At 36.8% G+C, this 16,000-nt stretch overlaps 1 protein-coding gene across 2 annotated transcripts in view; it reads left to right on the top strand.

Annotated features, from left to right (window-relative positions):
* ERP44 (endoplasmic reticulum protein 44) overlaps positions 1-16,000 on the top strand; it is a 52,472-nt gene that overhangs the window by 19,881 nt on the left and 16,591 nt on the right. For both annotated transcript variants that reach the window (XM_083822754.1, XM_083822755.1), the window contains exons 2-4: positions 373-445; positions 2,123-2,162; positions 5,204-5,319. In XM_083822754.1, the coding sequence (XP_083678880.1) occupies positions 373-445; positions 2,123-2,162; positions 5,204-5,319 (229 nt within the window). The remainder of the gene's footprint in view (positions 1-372; positions 446-2,122; positions 2,163-5,203; positions 5,320-16,000) is intronic.

Below are 16,000 nucleotides of genomic sequence, written 5' to 3'. Positions count from 1 at the left end.
GCCAGTGACATGCTGGGCCTATGCACTTGTGCCAGATTGTTAGGTGGCTAAAATGTGGGTTTCGCCTCTTTCTTCAGAACGCAATCATGAGTGGAAATTTTGCTTAAAGGTACAAAAACTTCCTGTAATATTTGTGCCATCACAATGAAGAATCATGTGAAGAGAGTACCAGTTTAACTTTGTAAGAAAGTTTTATCTGTAAATAAAGTTTATTTGTGGCAGTGCTACATCTGAAATGCTTTGTCTGACTTGCAGTTATTTTTACTGTTTGTTCCTCTCCAGCTTTTGAAGCACAGTGTTTAAAATCTTAGGTATGTTACTACTTTACTGTTGAAACATTGCATACCTTACTGGTTTGTTTTCTCTTTTTAGGTGTCTTGGCTTTTTAATCCAACGAGAAGTGAAATAACAAGTCTAGATAGTGGAAATATAGATGACATTTTAAGTGAGTACTTTGAATCTTTTTTTTTACTTAATATGTCTACGGCCACTTATCTGTGAGAATCTTGCAATGTTATTAGATAAATATGTATACCCTAGCCTTGGAAATATGGATTGCAGTCTGCATAGAAGTTTTAAATACCTGTGGTCAAAATTAGCCGTCTGAACCAATGTATCACTTACCAGATTACTTCACTGTAATCTAAATGAGAATTTGAAGCGGCTAAGAAAAATACCTGGTGTCTTGTCTGCAGATGGGAGCACTTGATTATATAACCAAAACCTGTCAAGGGAACATTTTAAGAGTTCTCAGAAAATAGCAGCAACTGAAACCCTTGCTGGTAGGCCTTAAGTGCCTTGCTTATTCAGCTGTGCTTTTTCTGAGGTTAAGCATTGTCTTGATTTCTAGTGCCTCATAGGAAGGAGACAAATTAGTATTTCAATTACTGTCGTAAAGTTAAACCGATGTGTATTCCTTGTCTGAAACCTTTTTGCCTGAAAAGCATGCAATTTGCCTGTCTAGTTGTCTTCATATGAATGAAAAAAAGCAAAAACCCTTCTCTACTACCCACCTACTACTTTAAATACTTCATAGCTTAGGGATGACCCTAAACTTCTCTGTGCCCTGAGTTTTCATTAATTTCCTGTTTACCACTTAGTTTCCTTGCTGATAATGAAAATCTTAAAGCCATACTTTTAGTACAAACTGTAGTTTTTTCCAGCCTTCTCAAAAAGTCCCTCTTCTAGCATGTTGTCTTTTACAGGCTGTTCTTAACATCTTAATCTTTGCTTGTAGCTGCTTTGTAACTTTGTCAATAGTGCAAATTTATCTAACAACATTTCTGCTTTGTAAAGCTGTGTGACTGATGTTCTATAGTTCTAGCACTTGTCTCAATTTTTTTCAATATCTAGCCCATTACTAGTAATAAAAATCAGTTTACAGCATGGTTATTGTGCAGAGATCACAATTTATTACTGAGGAGTTTAATAAGTAAAGCGCGTGTCCTCCTAGTTCTGTTATCTTTTCCTTTTTTTTTTTTGTATTTTAGAATGATGTATAGAGCATTATTTTGCTACCTTTTCATATATACCTATAGCATTTTTTTTTCAAGCATCCCTTAGTATTTGGGAGGTTTGGGGTGTTGAAAATTTCTGTCACCTTTTGCCCTAGTATCCACCTTTTTAGCAAGTCATGCAGTTTTAGATAGATCAGAGCAAGTTGCGCAGGCAGCCTGCGTGTTGTCATTCTTCTCACCCGAAGAGCTAACCCTTAACACTTCAGCTTTTAACTTTTTCTTCTAACACTTAAGAATACACCATATAATGCTTGAGAGATACTAGAGTGCAGCTTCTGGGTTTGAGTGCTTTAATTGTAAATCAAGACTTACTTTTGGTCTCGTGTCATTTACTACTTTTGTGTCTTAAGAATTGACATCTTTAATATCTAATATATCAATAAAGTCAATAAAATACTTGACTGGAGGCCTCTTTCATCACTTTCCCACTTGCTATAGATTATATTTCAGATAAGATTTATCCTAGCAGTTTTCTAGTGGGCTGTGTGCTGAATAATCTAGAAATATTAGTTTTTACGGTTTGTACGCATATTGTTATAATCTTAGATTGAAGTGCTAAGTAGTTTGCCTCACAATGTGACATTCTTTTCTTCTTCCCTTCCCAGACAATGCAGATGTTGCTTTAGTTAATTTTTATGCTGATTGGTAAGTTACATAAGTATTTTCTTTTTTTTTTCCCCGATGTTTAAACTTTTGCCTGTTGAAAACTGTCATGTTTGGCAATAGTATCATAATTAAAGTTACAGTGGTATGTCACTTTCGAACTGGATTTTTCTTTTTTGTTCATTTGTTTGCTTTCATCTTGATTGCTTCGCCTTCTGCTGTTCTGCCACCTTTTTTTTCATTCAGGGCCTCCATGAGAGAAAAAAGGGTTCTGTGGCAGTAAGGAATAACACGTTATGTGATTGATGTGTGGTGGCTTTCTTGTTTGTTTGTTTTACTCTTCTCACAACAAGAGAAGTTTCATTAATTTTTTTTCTCTCTTAACATATGCTAGTACCCAAAATATTCCACTTTTATTTTCCTTCAGCTTCGCTCCCATACATATGTGCTAGTGAACAAAAAGTCTGAAATTACATTAAAAATCAAATCCGTCTCTAATATGGAAGCCCTTCCAAGTGAGAAGTAGAGAACTGAGGGATGAAATCTGAGCAACTAGAAAGGAAAGAGTTTGGAGTGAGGCATTATGAAAGACATACTTTGCTGGAACTGTTTAATTGGATTTTTTTAAAAAAAAACTTGCCTATAAAATTGTTGTTAGAATTAATTTAAGCACCCATGCCCTATTTTTTTATTTGTGTTAGAAGTAATTTTAAATGTTATGTTCCAGCATTAATACTTCTAAAGGAACCTTTAACAAGGGGGAAAACAGAAAAATATTCAGGGGAAATAGAATTTAACATGCAAATTAATATGGAAAATGAGGTCAGAAATAAATCACTTTTTTCCTTGTTTAAAGTAAATAGCTTTATAATGTAAACCAATATATAAACCAAAGTGTTATTATACTTTAAATATTCTGCTTGCTGTTTTGCTTTGTGTGCACAAAATGTTGGCCATCAGAATCAAATATCATCTAAGAGGATTAAACTTCTAATTCCTTTCACCTCTGACGTTCTACTGTATGTCTAAGCCTGTAGGTCCATATGGCCTAGAAGTAGCAAGCACACAATTTTAAAAGAAAAATTACCAGTTTGCCTTTACTGATAATTCATTTAGGCGATTCATGTTAATTTAAATTAATTTTTAAAAGTGATTTTGAAAAATTAATGCCCGCTCTTTTCATATAGAATGAAATTCTCAGTGAAGAAGTTCTTAATGCCTTCATTTAAACTTTCCATAAAGATAAACGTTATACCAAACTAAATCAGTTTAATAACCTTTGTATGTGCCTCTGTCATTTTATAGACTATTTTTATGTTCAATTAGTTTGCATCTGTTCATTTGGTACTGCAATTTCTATTGATATGAGGCACATTTAAACCAATAGAATTTTTATGTAGAGAGATTGCATTCATTTACCAAGTAAATTGCTTGAGATTTCATTCTTTATAATGATGGTACAACTAACTAGGTATAAGTAAGTAATTAGCTCTGATATCCTACCTGTTCTGTATAGAATTGTACATTAAAGGCTGTGCTTTAAAATAAATAAAACCTTTAATATGGTTATTTTCAGACTGTGGTCTGCAGACCCCTCACAGATCATGGACTACTTCTTGGCTATCTTTAATAAAATCTTTTGAAAAGCAAACCCAATGAGAGTAATTCTAATACACTGAAATTTAGTATATGCCACTGAGAACATAATGTTTGGATTTTGCAAAAGACAAATTGCAGGAAGCTATTTTAGAACTTGATCTAGCAAGATAACAGAAGTCTTATTTTAGGACCATGTTAGCACAGCCCCTGCTGCAGTCCCCACTGTGGTCAGATCCTCTCTGTAGCGGGCTTGCTTTGAATTGGAAGTTGTGTGTTCATTTTTAAGTTGATTCACTAGTTGATAACAGGCTATAAATTTAAAATACTGCAACCTTAATGATGATCGTTATATATAGGCATTCAGGAGTAACCCCCCTAATATTGTGTACTGCCAACCTATGACACAAATGAATTGAATGAGAACAGATCAGTTTTGCTGATGTAGATGCTCTGCTGTAAGAGTGGAGGACAATGAGGGACAAAGAAATACATATATGCTACATAAATGTGTAATGTACAGTTGTGCTGGCCAGAGTCAGATTTGCCTTAGAAGATGAGCCTAAGCCCTGTTTGTATTTCCAGAGCAAAACCTGCCTCTACACTTGGACCATTTCCTGCTCTGGGCAGTGTTTCAGTGTGGGCTGGTTTATTGCAGGTTTGCTTTTAGATGCTGTGGTGCGAGGTCTCATGCTGACAACTTCCACAGTGCTGTTGCATGTCTTCAATTGAAAATTCTGTGATGTGTTTAGAAGAACAGTTTATAAAGTTACTTTATTGACATATTAATAACGAACTTGCGCACTAGCGTTACCATAACTTCCCCAAAACCACCAAAACATCTGGGGCCTCTTTCATCTACCAACATCTACAGCCTTTTTCATGGTCAGAAAGAGGATTTGCTTCAAAAGCTGACATGGCTGGAAGAAGGGTCCCATAGAATTTTTTTATTCATAGTGATCTATTAACAGTCCATTTAAGTACTAGGCATAATTTCCGTCAAATTCAAGCAATAAAATAATAAGCAACACTTCTGTTGTTGACCCATGTAAAGTTATCTCTTTGATATTTCTTGAAGGTGATTGTTGGTGAATATTTTAATCTCAACAGCCCGAGTCTTTTTACTAGATTTTTAAAACTCCTTCTCCACAGATAATTCAGTTAGGAAAAACAAATTTTTAGAACAGATTTTCTAAACAGAATGTATTTTCTGAAGACTTACAATTGACTAATGTTGTTTCTTAAGCTAATAAAGCAGGGGGATGCATCTTGAATTGTTTTTTTTCCCCACCTGAGTTCTTGAAGTTACTTTGGAACCTATTTTTATCCAATCAGTTACTGGCATGATTACCAGTATATGTTTTGTTTGTTCTACAGCAGCTTTTCTTTCCTTGCTTTTTCATTTTCCCTCAAATATTGAAATGTTCTGTGAGTCATCAACCAAAATATTTCAAGCTAATATTTTGAAATATTTTTCTTTTCCACAGGTGCCGCTTCAGCCAAATGCTGCATCCTATTTTTGAGGAAGCTTCTAATGTAATTAAGGAAGAATATCCAGATAAGAATCAAGTGGTGTTTGCTAGAGTAGACTGTGATCAGCACTGTAAGTAAATCCTGGTGTAGTTTTTCCTGTGATATCCTGTCTGTAGGCTACTCATGGAATTGAGGTATAAAATAGAAATACTAAAGAGCAATCTGAAGTGTAGTTGGTTGGATCTGACCCATCATTTAGCCTAGAGACAGTCGCTTGTATGTATCAGTGAATCTCTTCTTCCAAGTTTGTCAGGTCAATCTCCAGTGCTGTTTTCTCATTTTATCTGTAGACGTGTATTTGCATCAGTTCAGAAAGAAGTCTTATTTATCGAGGGGAAGAAAGGTCTGGGGTTATAAAATGAATTGGGTTATTGAGGAGTCAGAGAAGCACTAGTACAGTACAACCAAGAAGAAGCAGCAGCAGCAATTGTCAGCATTGACAAGATGTTCTGCTCAGCTCTTCCCTCTAAGAGTCTTGGTGGACTGCAAACTGCCTTTTACACTCCTGGTAGTGTATCAGAGCTGTTCTGCTTTGCTGTTTATACACTTACGATAAAAGGTTGCTTATTTTGATGTTCCTGTCCCCCTAATTACATGAAAAAGATAATCTAGAATTTACTTACATTAATCCCAGAAGTTTTTTAATCTCATAAAATAATCCCATAATAAGTGAAACGTAAGGAACATCTGCTACCTACTGAAAAACAAATGGATAGCACTGAGATTATTATGTTTTTTTTTTTTTATAGTGGAAGGTCTGCTTTACTGTTCTGTGCTTCTGGAAGAACAGCATTTGTGGGCATAATTTCTTTACAGTAGTTTGAAATTCCCAAAGAGTAGTAACGGTTGCAAATGGCTTCAAATCCCAGCAGAAATTCAGTTCTGATACTGATTGTAGTATTTGGTCTTTACAAAACTGTTGGTTTGTAAGAAGAACTGCACTTGGGATTTTGAATTGCTCTTAGTCTGTAGCATATCCCTTGGATTTACCCTTGACCTAAAAATTGTGTTTCAGTGCTGTGTTACAAAAATGTAGAGAGAGATTCTTGTAGGACAAAAGTCATTTGCATCTCTCTGAAAAGTAACTGATTCCATTTTTTTCTATTTTTGACAATCTAACTTTTTTGTGTGTGTTAGAGGGGATTTTTCCCTAAATAATAATTCTTGGCTTGAAATGTGTTTGTTCTCACTTGCTGATTTGAAAGTCATTAAGTCCAAATGAGCATCTTTCACTGACACCATTTTGTGCTCGATTCTGTATGCATACATGGAGGTGCCCAACAATAAGAACACCTGTTTTGTGATCTTGAAAGAGATCTCAGGTATAAAAAATACGTTTAAGGAAGCAAACTGTATCAACCAGGTATCTGAAGTGGAAAGTAAGCCGACTTTTCAAACCGTTAGGAGTGGCCAAAGAGATTTTGTCTTGTCCCTTCCCAAAGGTCAGTAAGACCAATTTGTGACCACAGGAAACCTAAATGCCACTGAGATATAGGATGCCTTTAAAGCCTCAGCCGGGAAAGAGGCATGGTGTTACTCACCTAAGGTGTAATATGAACGGTTTTGAAGCATTCGGCTGCCTTCCTATCTTGGAGTGTTAGGGATGTGTTGAAAAGAAAAGTTGATAGAAAAGTTTGAACATATATGTTCTTGAAGAACAGTTACATTGTGCACACAGTTGTAGAATCTCCTTTTGTGTAAAGAGCACATTTCTGTATCTGTCTGTAGCATTTCCAGAGCAGCTGCAGCAGACAGGGTGCCTGCCGTGTGCTGCACAGAATGTCCTTTAGTCTCCTGGACTTTTAAGTCCAAGAGGGTTTTGTTTGTTTGGGGTGTTTTGTTTTGTTTTTTTTGCTTTCTCATTATAATGTTGTCTCTATCAATTGTATGTTTTCCTAAACTGCATTCTTGAACAGCCTTTTCTAGAATAATAGATTACTTATTTATTTTCTGGAGCCTGGAATACCTTTCCAGGTCTAAAATACTTGACCATGTTGTCAGCTTCTTTCTCTTTCACACACAATGTTGCTCTCTTCTGATACCAAAAGCATAGCATTAAGTATTCAGACTTCCCCTCCCTTAAAGTCAATTTCCAAGTCAGGCAATGAATTTTTTTTGGAGTAGTATATTAAAGGCAAAGTCTGACATGCAGTCTTTGCTGCAACTTTTCTATTGAGTTTTGTCTTTGTGTAGCTCCTGCAGTACATCTCAGAATAAGTGAATTACCCCTGGTCTTTTAACACTGCAGTTGCAGAAACTAAATGCAGTTGTAGCATACATACTTTTATATCAGCTTATTAAGTGAGTTACTCTCACATACTTGAAATTGTTTCTGCATATTCTTCTGTATATATCCAATCACTTTCATCAGTGATTTTTTTTATCAGAAAATGATTTGGCTTGGGGAAGGAGAGGGGATTAATGACAGTTTGATGTTTGGTTCACTCTTTTTTTCTTTTTTAAATTTATTTTCTTGCCCTTAATGTCTTATCTTGGTGTTTAACAGTCTGGTTAGCTCATCTTTTCATAGAGTCAATGATATTGATATGATATCAACTGAAATTTTTAATAAAGTTCTCCCAAAAGACTGTAGTAAAATCAGCTTGTGTTGTTGAGGTTTATTCTTAAGATTTACATTAACAATCAAAGTCTTTACTTTGTTTCCTGTGGCTTTAGTTATTTGGGGAGCTCAGAAACAGTCTTTGAGCTGCTGGATGCCTGATGTTTAACCAAGAGATGTTCTTGCCTTGGCAGTTATGTGCCTCAGAAAGCTGCTTTTTCCCCAAGTATTTGAAACCCTTTAGGGGCTTGTTACTTAATCTTCTCATATGGTCATTGAATTGAGCTGATCAGAGCCTGTTGGAGAGCTAAGGCCTGGACAGAGGAGGAGATGCTACGGCAGAGATTGTTTTCCTTTCCCTGGGAGTCAGTGCAGAGGGCTAAGTGGTATGAGACAGCCGAGCGTTGTGGTCCTCCTTTTTGTTACTGGAATACTGTGAGTTCTCTGTGTTTAGTATTTGTTGTCCTTCATTTAACAAGTAGATGAACACATCTTTTGTTGCACAAACTGTAAAATGTGCAAATTAAAAATAAAATCCTATCACGACAGACCGAGTCTCTTTCGCTAAGTAGCATTGCCTTTCAGAATTAAAATAGCAAGGGCCTATGTGTCATTTCTAGTTTCCAGTGTTTATTTGCTGGGTGGTAAGCAATGGTACATTTTGTGGCACACATTTATTGGGTGTATTCTAATGTATAAGTATTTTAACTTTATAATTTTAATGTACGTAATAGGTGATTTTTTTTTTTGTAAGAAGGGTGGATGTTACTATAAAAACTGGCTTGGGCCCTTCTGTAGTAGTTTACATACTTTTGTCCTGTTTTAGCTTTATATTTTTGGATGTGTCTATGTATTTTAGCAACACTAAAAGGTATATGCCAACGCTTTTGGAGGTTTTGTGCCTGCAGATTTCATACAGTTAGCAGTTCACTATGAAGATGATGTGTGAGAGATGGCGGATTATTTGCATTACAAATGGTCTGTTTCTTGAAACCAAGACTCTGCAGGGAACCCAAATAGCTGATGTCAGGCCACTCAAAAATAGCTTGCAAATGGTCAGCTAGGCATAGATACTTTCCATTTAATGCACTATTATTGAAGCACTCTGCAGGTCCCAACAGCTCACACCGGCTTCTGAGGGCAAAGCAAATTAAAGAGAATTATTGATGCGCTGCCAAATGTTTGATGCTTAATGACAAAACCATCATTCTGTCTGCTCTTATAACCAATATAAAGATGTTTTTCTGGGAAGTGATAGTTAGGCCCCAATGTGATGAAATACAAATTCTAAATATTAACAGTCTATTAAGCCTCTGTATGTGTTATGGTTTACACCGCTTTATCAATATCATGCAGGATAATTATAACTGAAATGTGTACGTTAAATCATTAATGTACACATTTTGCTCATTACGCTGGTGTGAAACATACATTAAAGGTAAATCTGTTGAGGCAAGTACTCTGTTTCCAAGACTTTAACCTTTTATAGCTCATAAATATCTAAGCTTCACTTCATTGTTTGCTGTTGAAATCTTTGATGTTTTTGTTGTGTTCAATTTAATAATACTTGGAATAGAGGTGCACATTTTTTTATAATATAATACCTAGTTAAAGTGACCTTCCCTATAAAATTATAAATCTTCCTGCATATACGTTATTACGAAGGTTTTATTTTGTTGTTTGTTTTTGTTTATTTGAGGGTGGTTGTGGTTTTTTTTTGTTAACACAATTAAGCAGCAAAGTTAGAAACCTACTTAGTACCATGGATTTACTATATTTCTGTTTTCTTGTAAATAAGTGAATATTGCAATACAGAAGAACTCATGTTTCTGGAGGACAGTTTGTATTATGAACAGTTTCTATGAATTCAAAATTAAGATTTCTGGGACAGGATTCTTATAAACTCAAATATATATGGGGGTTAAACACCTACTGTACTATTATTTTCTTTTACGCAAAGAGGTTTCTGGCTTAAAAAAATAAAAATAGAAAAATAATAGCTGGTTTGAATCAGTCTTTGTGCTTTGAAATAAAACTCACAAGTGGGATGTTGAGAGGTGCTTTGCTAGACAGACTTTTCTGGGAACTCCTATTCTTTTGAAGTATGTTAATGAACTGCTGATCTCCTTGGGTCTAGCTGTTCCTGTAGTGTGTGCTAATGTCCTAAAAATTATTTAGACTGTATTGCTGCTGTGCCTTTAAGCAAAATAACTTAGTGTCATGAGTTTGGGGGGTTTGTGAATGAAATTATATGAAACTGTAAACAAGCATAAGTATTTTATCGTGTTCCTGCCGTTTCAGCTGGGGAAAAAATAATCAGTCTGAAAGTCATCTTTAGGTAAAATAAAAGAGGTTGAGAGGTTGTTGATGGCTCTCCTCAGGAGAGCCATTTTGTTAGACTGTGGGAAAAGGTTATGGGATACCTACTGATGAGGCCCCGCTAAGAGAAGGCAAGGCTGTTGTGAATGCTCCTTTACAGCAGAAGGTGGTCTAGATTTGCTGTTTCCCAGCTTCTTACTGGCTGAGTTTGATGTAGATCATCGATTGCTTTTCTTGTACCTGTTTCGGGCCAACCTGCAAGTCACCAGTATTGTAGTCATCAGCATAAGATGCCTGGTTTAGATGGTCTCTCAAGGTATTTTCTAACTCTGCTTTATATGGATATTCCCAGGTCTCGTGAGTATGTGCAGGTGTCATGAGAGAAGTAATTTGGCAGGAGAGAATTACTAAGTGTTTCATGACACAGTATTAAGGTAAACGTAGTGCCACATCTGTGCAAGAGAAGCAGGCAGAAAGGCTGTTTTAAGTGAACTAGAACAAAGGGGGAAGAGCTTGAGAAATAACAAATAACCTAAGTTAAAATGTACCAGCCAAAGACAGATTTCAGTTCTCTTCTGCAGTATGCCCTGACAAAGTAGCCCGAAGGACTTCAAGAGATGTGATTGATCTCAAGTGAGCAAGAAGAATACTCATTTAGTAGTAGTCTCTGCTTCCAATATATAGCTGAAAGAGTTTGCTGCCTTTAAGACAGAAGGTGTTGTACAAGGGGTGAGGAAGAGCTAAGATGGTCTGACACAGAAAGAGATCAGTGTAAGATGCAGCAAAGTCAAGCTAGCATTCTGGTTTATGCCAATACTGATACAGCTTTTGAGGCAAAGAAGGGATGCACCATACACAACTCCTATAACAGTCGTCTAAAAATTAAGAAATGCAGTAGTTTGGGTTTGTTCTAGTTCTTCAGACAACATGCAGAACCTTGTTACAAAAAAAGAGACACTACATGTATTTTCAGAAATTACTGCTATTGGTTTTGAGTTTTGTAACTGATTTTCTTCCAGGTAACTTTTCAGTTGATCCTAGTCCTCTGTTCTGCATGTGAATTGCTTTGGGTGGTGCCTTATATTATGGGGTGGATGTTTAGAAAAACTGTCAGCGTTTTTCAAATCCTAGTGGACGTGGTTCTTGAAAGGAAAAAATTCTCTGTAAGACAGTCTGTAGGCTTAAAATAATTCTTTCTTGGAGGTAGTATGAATTATGACCCTGGAAGACTGAAATAGCAGACTAAGCTAATGGTGGGGTCGTACCCAGATAGTTGTAAATGTTGCTGATCTTTCAGTGGGAAGAACCTCACTAACTACCTTGTGGGTGGGAGTCTACTTCAATAGCACGTCCTGACGCAGTGTTTCAGCATATTCTTCGTTGTACGCTTAATTTTAATTGAGTGACAGTGGACTTTGGATTCTCGGTGACGTGTTATGTACTGGGTGAACTCTCGGGATGGTATGTTGTGGTGCTAACCTAGGGCAATGAAGTCTGAAGCCATCCGAGTCACGTTACAGGCTGCATATTTGCTTGAAGGTGTAGCTTAGCTGATGTGTGAAGTGCTTTGTGAACAGTCCGACATGCCCCCCCATGGATTTCATCATTCCTTTCAGTAGAGGAATACACGGTGCTCAGCAACAGAAGTGGCTGACCACGCAAGACATATGCTAAAAATATGGATCAGAAAAGATAGCTCATAAAGAATGTTTTCGTGGCTAAGCTTGCTCAGAAAACAGTTTGGAGACTTAGGGAACATAAGTATAAATTTCAGGTTTCATGTAAAGGTATTTTTTTGCTAATTTTTCCCCAAAACAACAACAGAAGATACTAATCCCTGTTGTAAGAGGCGGTCTTTTCTTCCGTAGCTCAGGATAACTATTGATACAGTGCATTTGTGAAGAGAAATAAGCAACCATGAAGACATTCATGTTGGAGCATACTGAATAAATGGGAGAAGGTCCGGGTGATTTAGGAATGATTTCATGCCAACATGTACACACATGAAACAGGGAGGAGAGAGTCACTTGAATTCAGCGGTCATTTGAGCTCTGCTTTAAGCTTCTGATTCGCAGAAGATGAGAAAAAGGTCAAGTATGTCAGTAGCTTCCTCTTGTAACTAGTGTGAAACCATTTTGGTGGCATAGGCAGTAGGCCTGTGATTTGATGAGTAATTGGGCAAAATATGAACTCAAGGTTTGAACCATTTAAAGAAAATATGATGTTGTAGCTGGGAGACTTTTTCTTTCTTTAGGTAGATTAGCCTCATCTGTTTCAAATAACTTTGTTCGTCAGAAAATGGTCAGTGAGAATGGCTGGAAATATTTTAAAAATTTAATTTAGGATTTACTATAACTAATGTGATCTATGAATGAATTCAAACAATATTCCACGTATTTGCATTATGTATTTCCAATTTTAAAAGGAATATAATGTAGTTGCTCTGCTTATGCTAACTCTACCTGTATCAAATGCCAGGGTTTAATGAAACATTTAAGATTTACTCTGTTTGACTTTTGAATGAATTCAAACAATTTTTCATGCACTTGCATTTTATATTTTGTAAGAGGATGGTTTTCAAATACTTCCTTGTGTAGGGTACTGTCATCTCTCTGTGTTAGTTCAAATACCAGTATTCATGGGATCTCAATGTAATTTATAAAGAGCATGCAAGTTCTGACTTATGAAATAATGTTTGAATTCACTCTTGGCAGTGGGAATTTTATTACCATTGTTTTGTTATACAACATCCATGCTTGATGAAGATTCACAGCTTTAGGGACTGCAATCTTAGTCCCGGGTAATGTTCAAGATCTCTTAAGACATACTCTCTGCAACACATGCATCCTCATATAACTGTGGAAATACTTTGAAGAAAAAGTCCATGTTGTGAGGAAAAAAAAGGTAATTTTGTTGTCTTGCTGTGGAGGTTTGTAGTGTAGTAACAGTCTTTAATCTCAATGTCTTTCTGAGAGGTCCGGGGGGGGAAACCTTGATATGTAGGGCTCCTTGTCTTTCATCAGCCCCTGGTCAAATTTTGATAAGCTGCCAGACAGTCAGGCCAAAGGTCCTTCTATCAAAAAGAGAGAAAGGCAGCAAATGCCCGGTTTGCTGGTGTACTTTCTCTTCTCGTGAGTAAATACAAAGTGATCCTTCTTGCAGGCAGCTCTTACATACTTCAGCTAGAAAGTAGCAGCATTTGGAAGGAAGAAAAAGTATTGATCTGATACTTAATAGTGAATATGTTGGTAGGTACTTTATCTTTCTTTGAGAAACTAATATTAATTTGAAATAAAAGTACTCTGAATTAAGGAGATAAAATGTCTTTGCCTTAACTTTAATCAGTGCATTAAAAAAATCTAATAGGGTATTTAGGGAAACAGGTCAAATCCTTTCTCATACCACAATTCAACCTATCAATTTTGTCTTTTTTTGTAGTGAGGCACATTAGGAACGGAGCTTAGTGAAGCTCCTAAGCTTACTGGTTGGAGGCATATTCAAGAATGTTTTGGTGGAGTAAGTGTGGTTCTCGTCCTGGCCATGCAAATCTTAAGTTCTCAGACTGGTACAAAGATTGTTTTCAGTAACTGAAGCTGCAAGTGATAACTTTTTCATGGCAATTAAAGCTGCTGATGGTTTCACTGGGTGTTCTCACTGAATGTTTTTTGTTCTCTAATAAGTCGAAATGAGATGGAGAGCTTTATGTTCTGGAGGACATAAGTTGCATGAGATTTTAATTTTGTTTTGCAGCTAAGAGATAGCTAGCTCCCCATTTTCAGTACGTTGCTTGTGACAACTGCCTTTATATAATAGCTTACAAAGGACTTCTGTCTCATTTCTTTAAAAAAGAAAAAGAGTAGGAGTAAGATAGCAAATCTGCTTCGTGGTAAATGTGTAATCAAGAAGAAATGACGTTCTTGTCAGGGTTAATTTTCACATTTTTCAGTACTGTTCCATGGTCAGAATCCAGCCTGACCCTCATTTACTTGCCCTACTACTGTGGGGCCAATCCAGGTCACTTGGGATGTACACCTGGACATCGAAGGAGTTTGTGAAAAGATAAGCACAAAGGGCACAAACTGGAACACAAGAGGTTCCATCTGAACGTCGCGAAGCACTTGTTCACTGTACAGGTGACAGAGCACAGGTACGGGTTGCTCAGAGAGGTTGTGGAGTCTCCCACCTTGGAGATCTTCCAAAGCCTCTTGGGCAGCCTGCTGTAGGAAGGTGTCCCTGCTTGGGCAGGGGCGTTGGGCCTGGTGGCCTCCAGAGGTCCCTTCAGCTCGGCTGGTCTGTGACCCTGGGGAAGGTAGTGAGATGTGCATTCAGCCCGCAGTTTCAGTATCTTCCTCTCTTCTGCTGACTGAAAAAAACTTGTGTCTCCGAAGGATAAATAGGTCCATGAAAGTTCACTTTCTCTTTCCTTGGGAGAGAAAAAAGCAGAAAGGAAAGCAGGAGAGGAGTGGCTGACTAGAATCAGTCACCTCCGAGGGTGAAGCAACTCTGGAAAATTGTCTGAGTGATCGTACCTTGAGATTCAGTTGGCTTTTAGGTACAAACATGATTGATGCTTAGGTAAACTGTATCCCACCCTGCTGTTTTAATAGAGGACACCCAGTTTTCACACGGGTACTGAGGTATTTTGTTTTCAGATACGTTTCTGGGGAGGAGAAAACAGAAGGACGTAATTAAACCAAACAAAAAAACAGAAGGAAAGTGGATGTGGAAATCTACTTGGCATTGCATGATTTGTCTCTATTATTTGTTTTGAGCCCTGTTTTCCTAAGAGTCCAAAGCTTATACAATGACATTGTTTCCCCATTTGCTCCTTATAAAACTTCTTGAAGTTTTTTGCTGAATTTTGACCACATCTGAAGGAGGGAAAAACATTCAAAGCTATTAAGTACTTATGAACTTTGTTTAAAGTGGTTGCTGGATGTTGGAGAGGTACAAGAATAGCTTCTGCACGATACAAAAGGTTGTGGTAAAAAGAGTGATGGATTCTGTTTGTCATGCCTTTAACCACTTACTGGTTATATTTTCCTTGTCAGTGCATATCTAGGAACTACCTCCAATGCCTGTTGCAACTTTGTGTCCCAATTATTAATCAAATTAATTGAGGGACAAAGGGACACTTGAAATATTCTGAGGTGTAGTGAAGAACTGGATTATTATATTAGTAGTGATTGAAGATATGGGTCATAAGGAAGTGGGCTTCATTACTTCTGCTCAGCTTTCTTTGCTCCTTTTCTAATTGTTCTGTATTGTTAAAAAACCTTTGTTTATTATTACTCTTTTAAATTTGTAATTAAATAACATAGTTAAATAGCTGATCTGTTATATAGGGGTGAAAATAGTGCTTTTATGTTAGATTAACACAAACATATATTGCATTGTTGAATGAAGCGCTATGCTTCATGAAGGCAGTCCAGGTCTAAAATAAAGTTGGGCTCCTTGGACAGATGTGAATGAAGAACAGTCTTTAAGGGAATGCCCACACTACTTGTACACAGATGTTCTTAATGTTGAAAGCTGAAACCTTCAAAACTTGAACAGCTCAGAATTTGTCACAGCTGTCTTCTGGACTTCTAAGCCAAAAGAAGTATTTTGCACAGCGTTCACATTCTCTAGAACAGAAGAGGTGACAACTGCATTTCCAGCACTGTAAGTGAGATAAAAATCATAGTAAGTTTAAAAAAAGACGGCCTGGTTTGTTTTATTAAAATGTTCCTGTGTGGATTGACTCAGATTTTTGGGAGCTTTTAAGATTCTCATTTTCCTGTTATACTGTCATAGTCTTAAACTGCTTTTTGTAGTTGTTCACAAGAAGTGTACTATGTGAATATAGTTTAGCAGAGTCTTTAGTTACCTA

This window comes from Anser anser (assembly GCF_964211835.1).
Source record: "Anser anser genome assembly, chromosome: 2".
Lineage (NCBI taxonomy): Eukaryota > Metazoa > Chordata > Aves > Anseriformes > Anatidae > Anser > Anser anser.
This window is presented reverse-complemented; position numbering and strand designations above follow the sequence as displayed.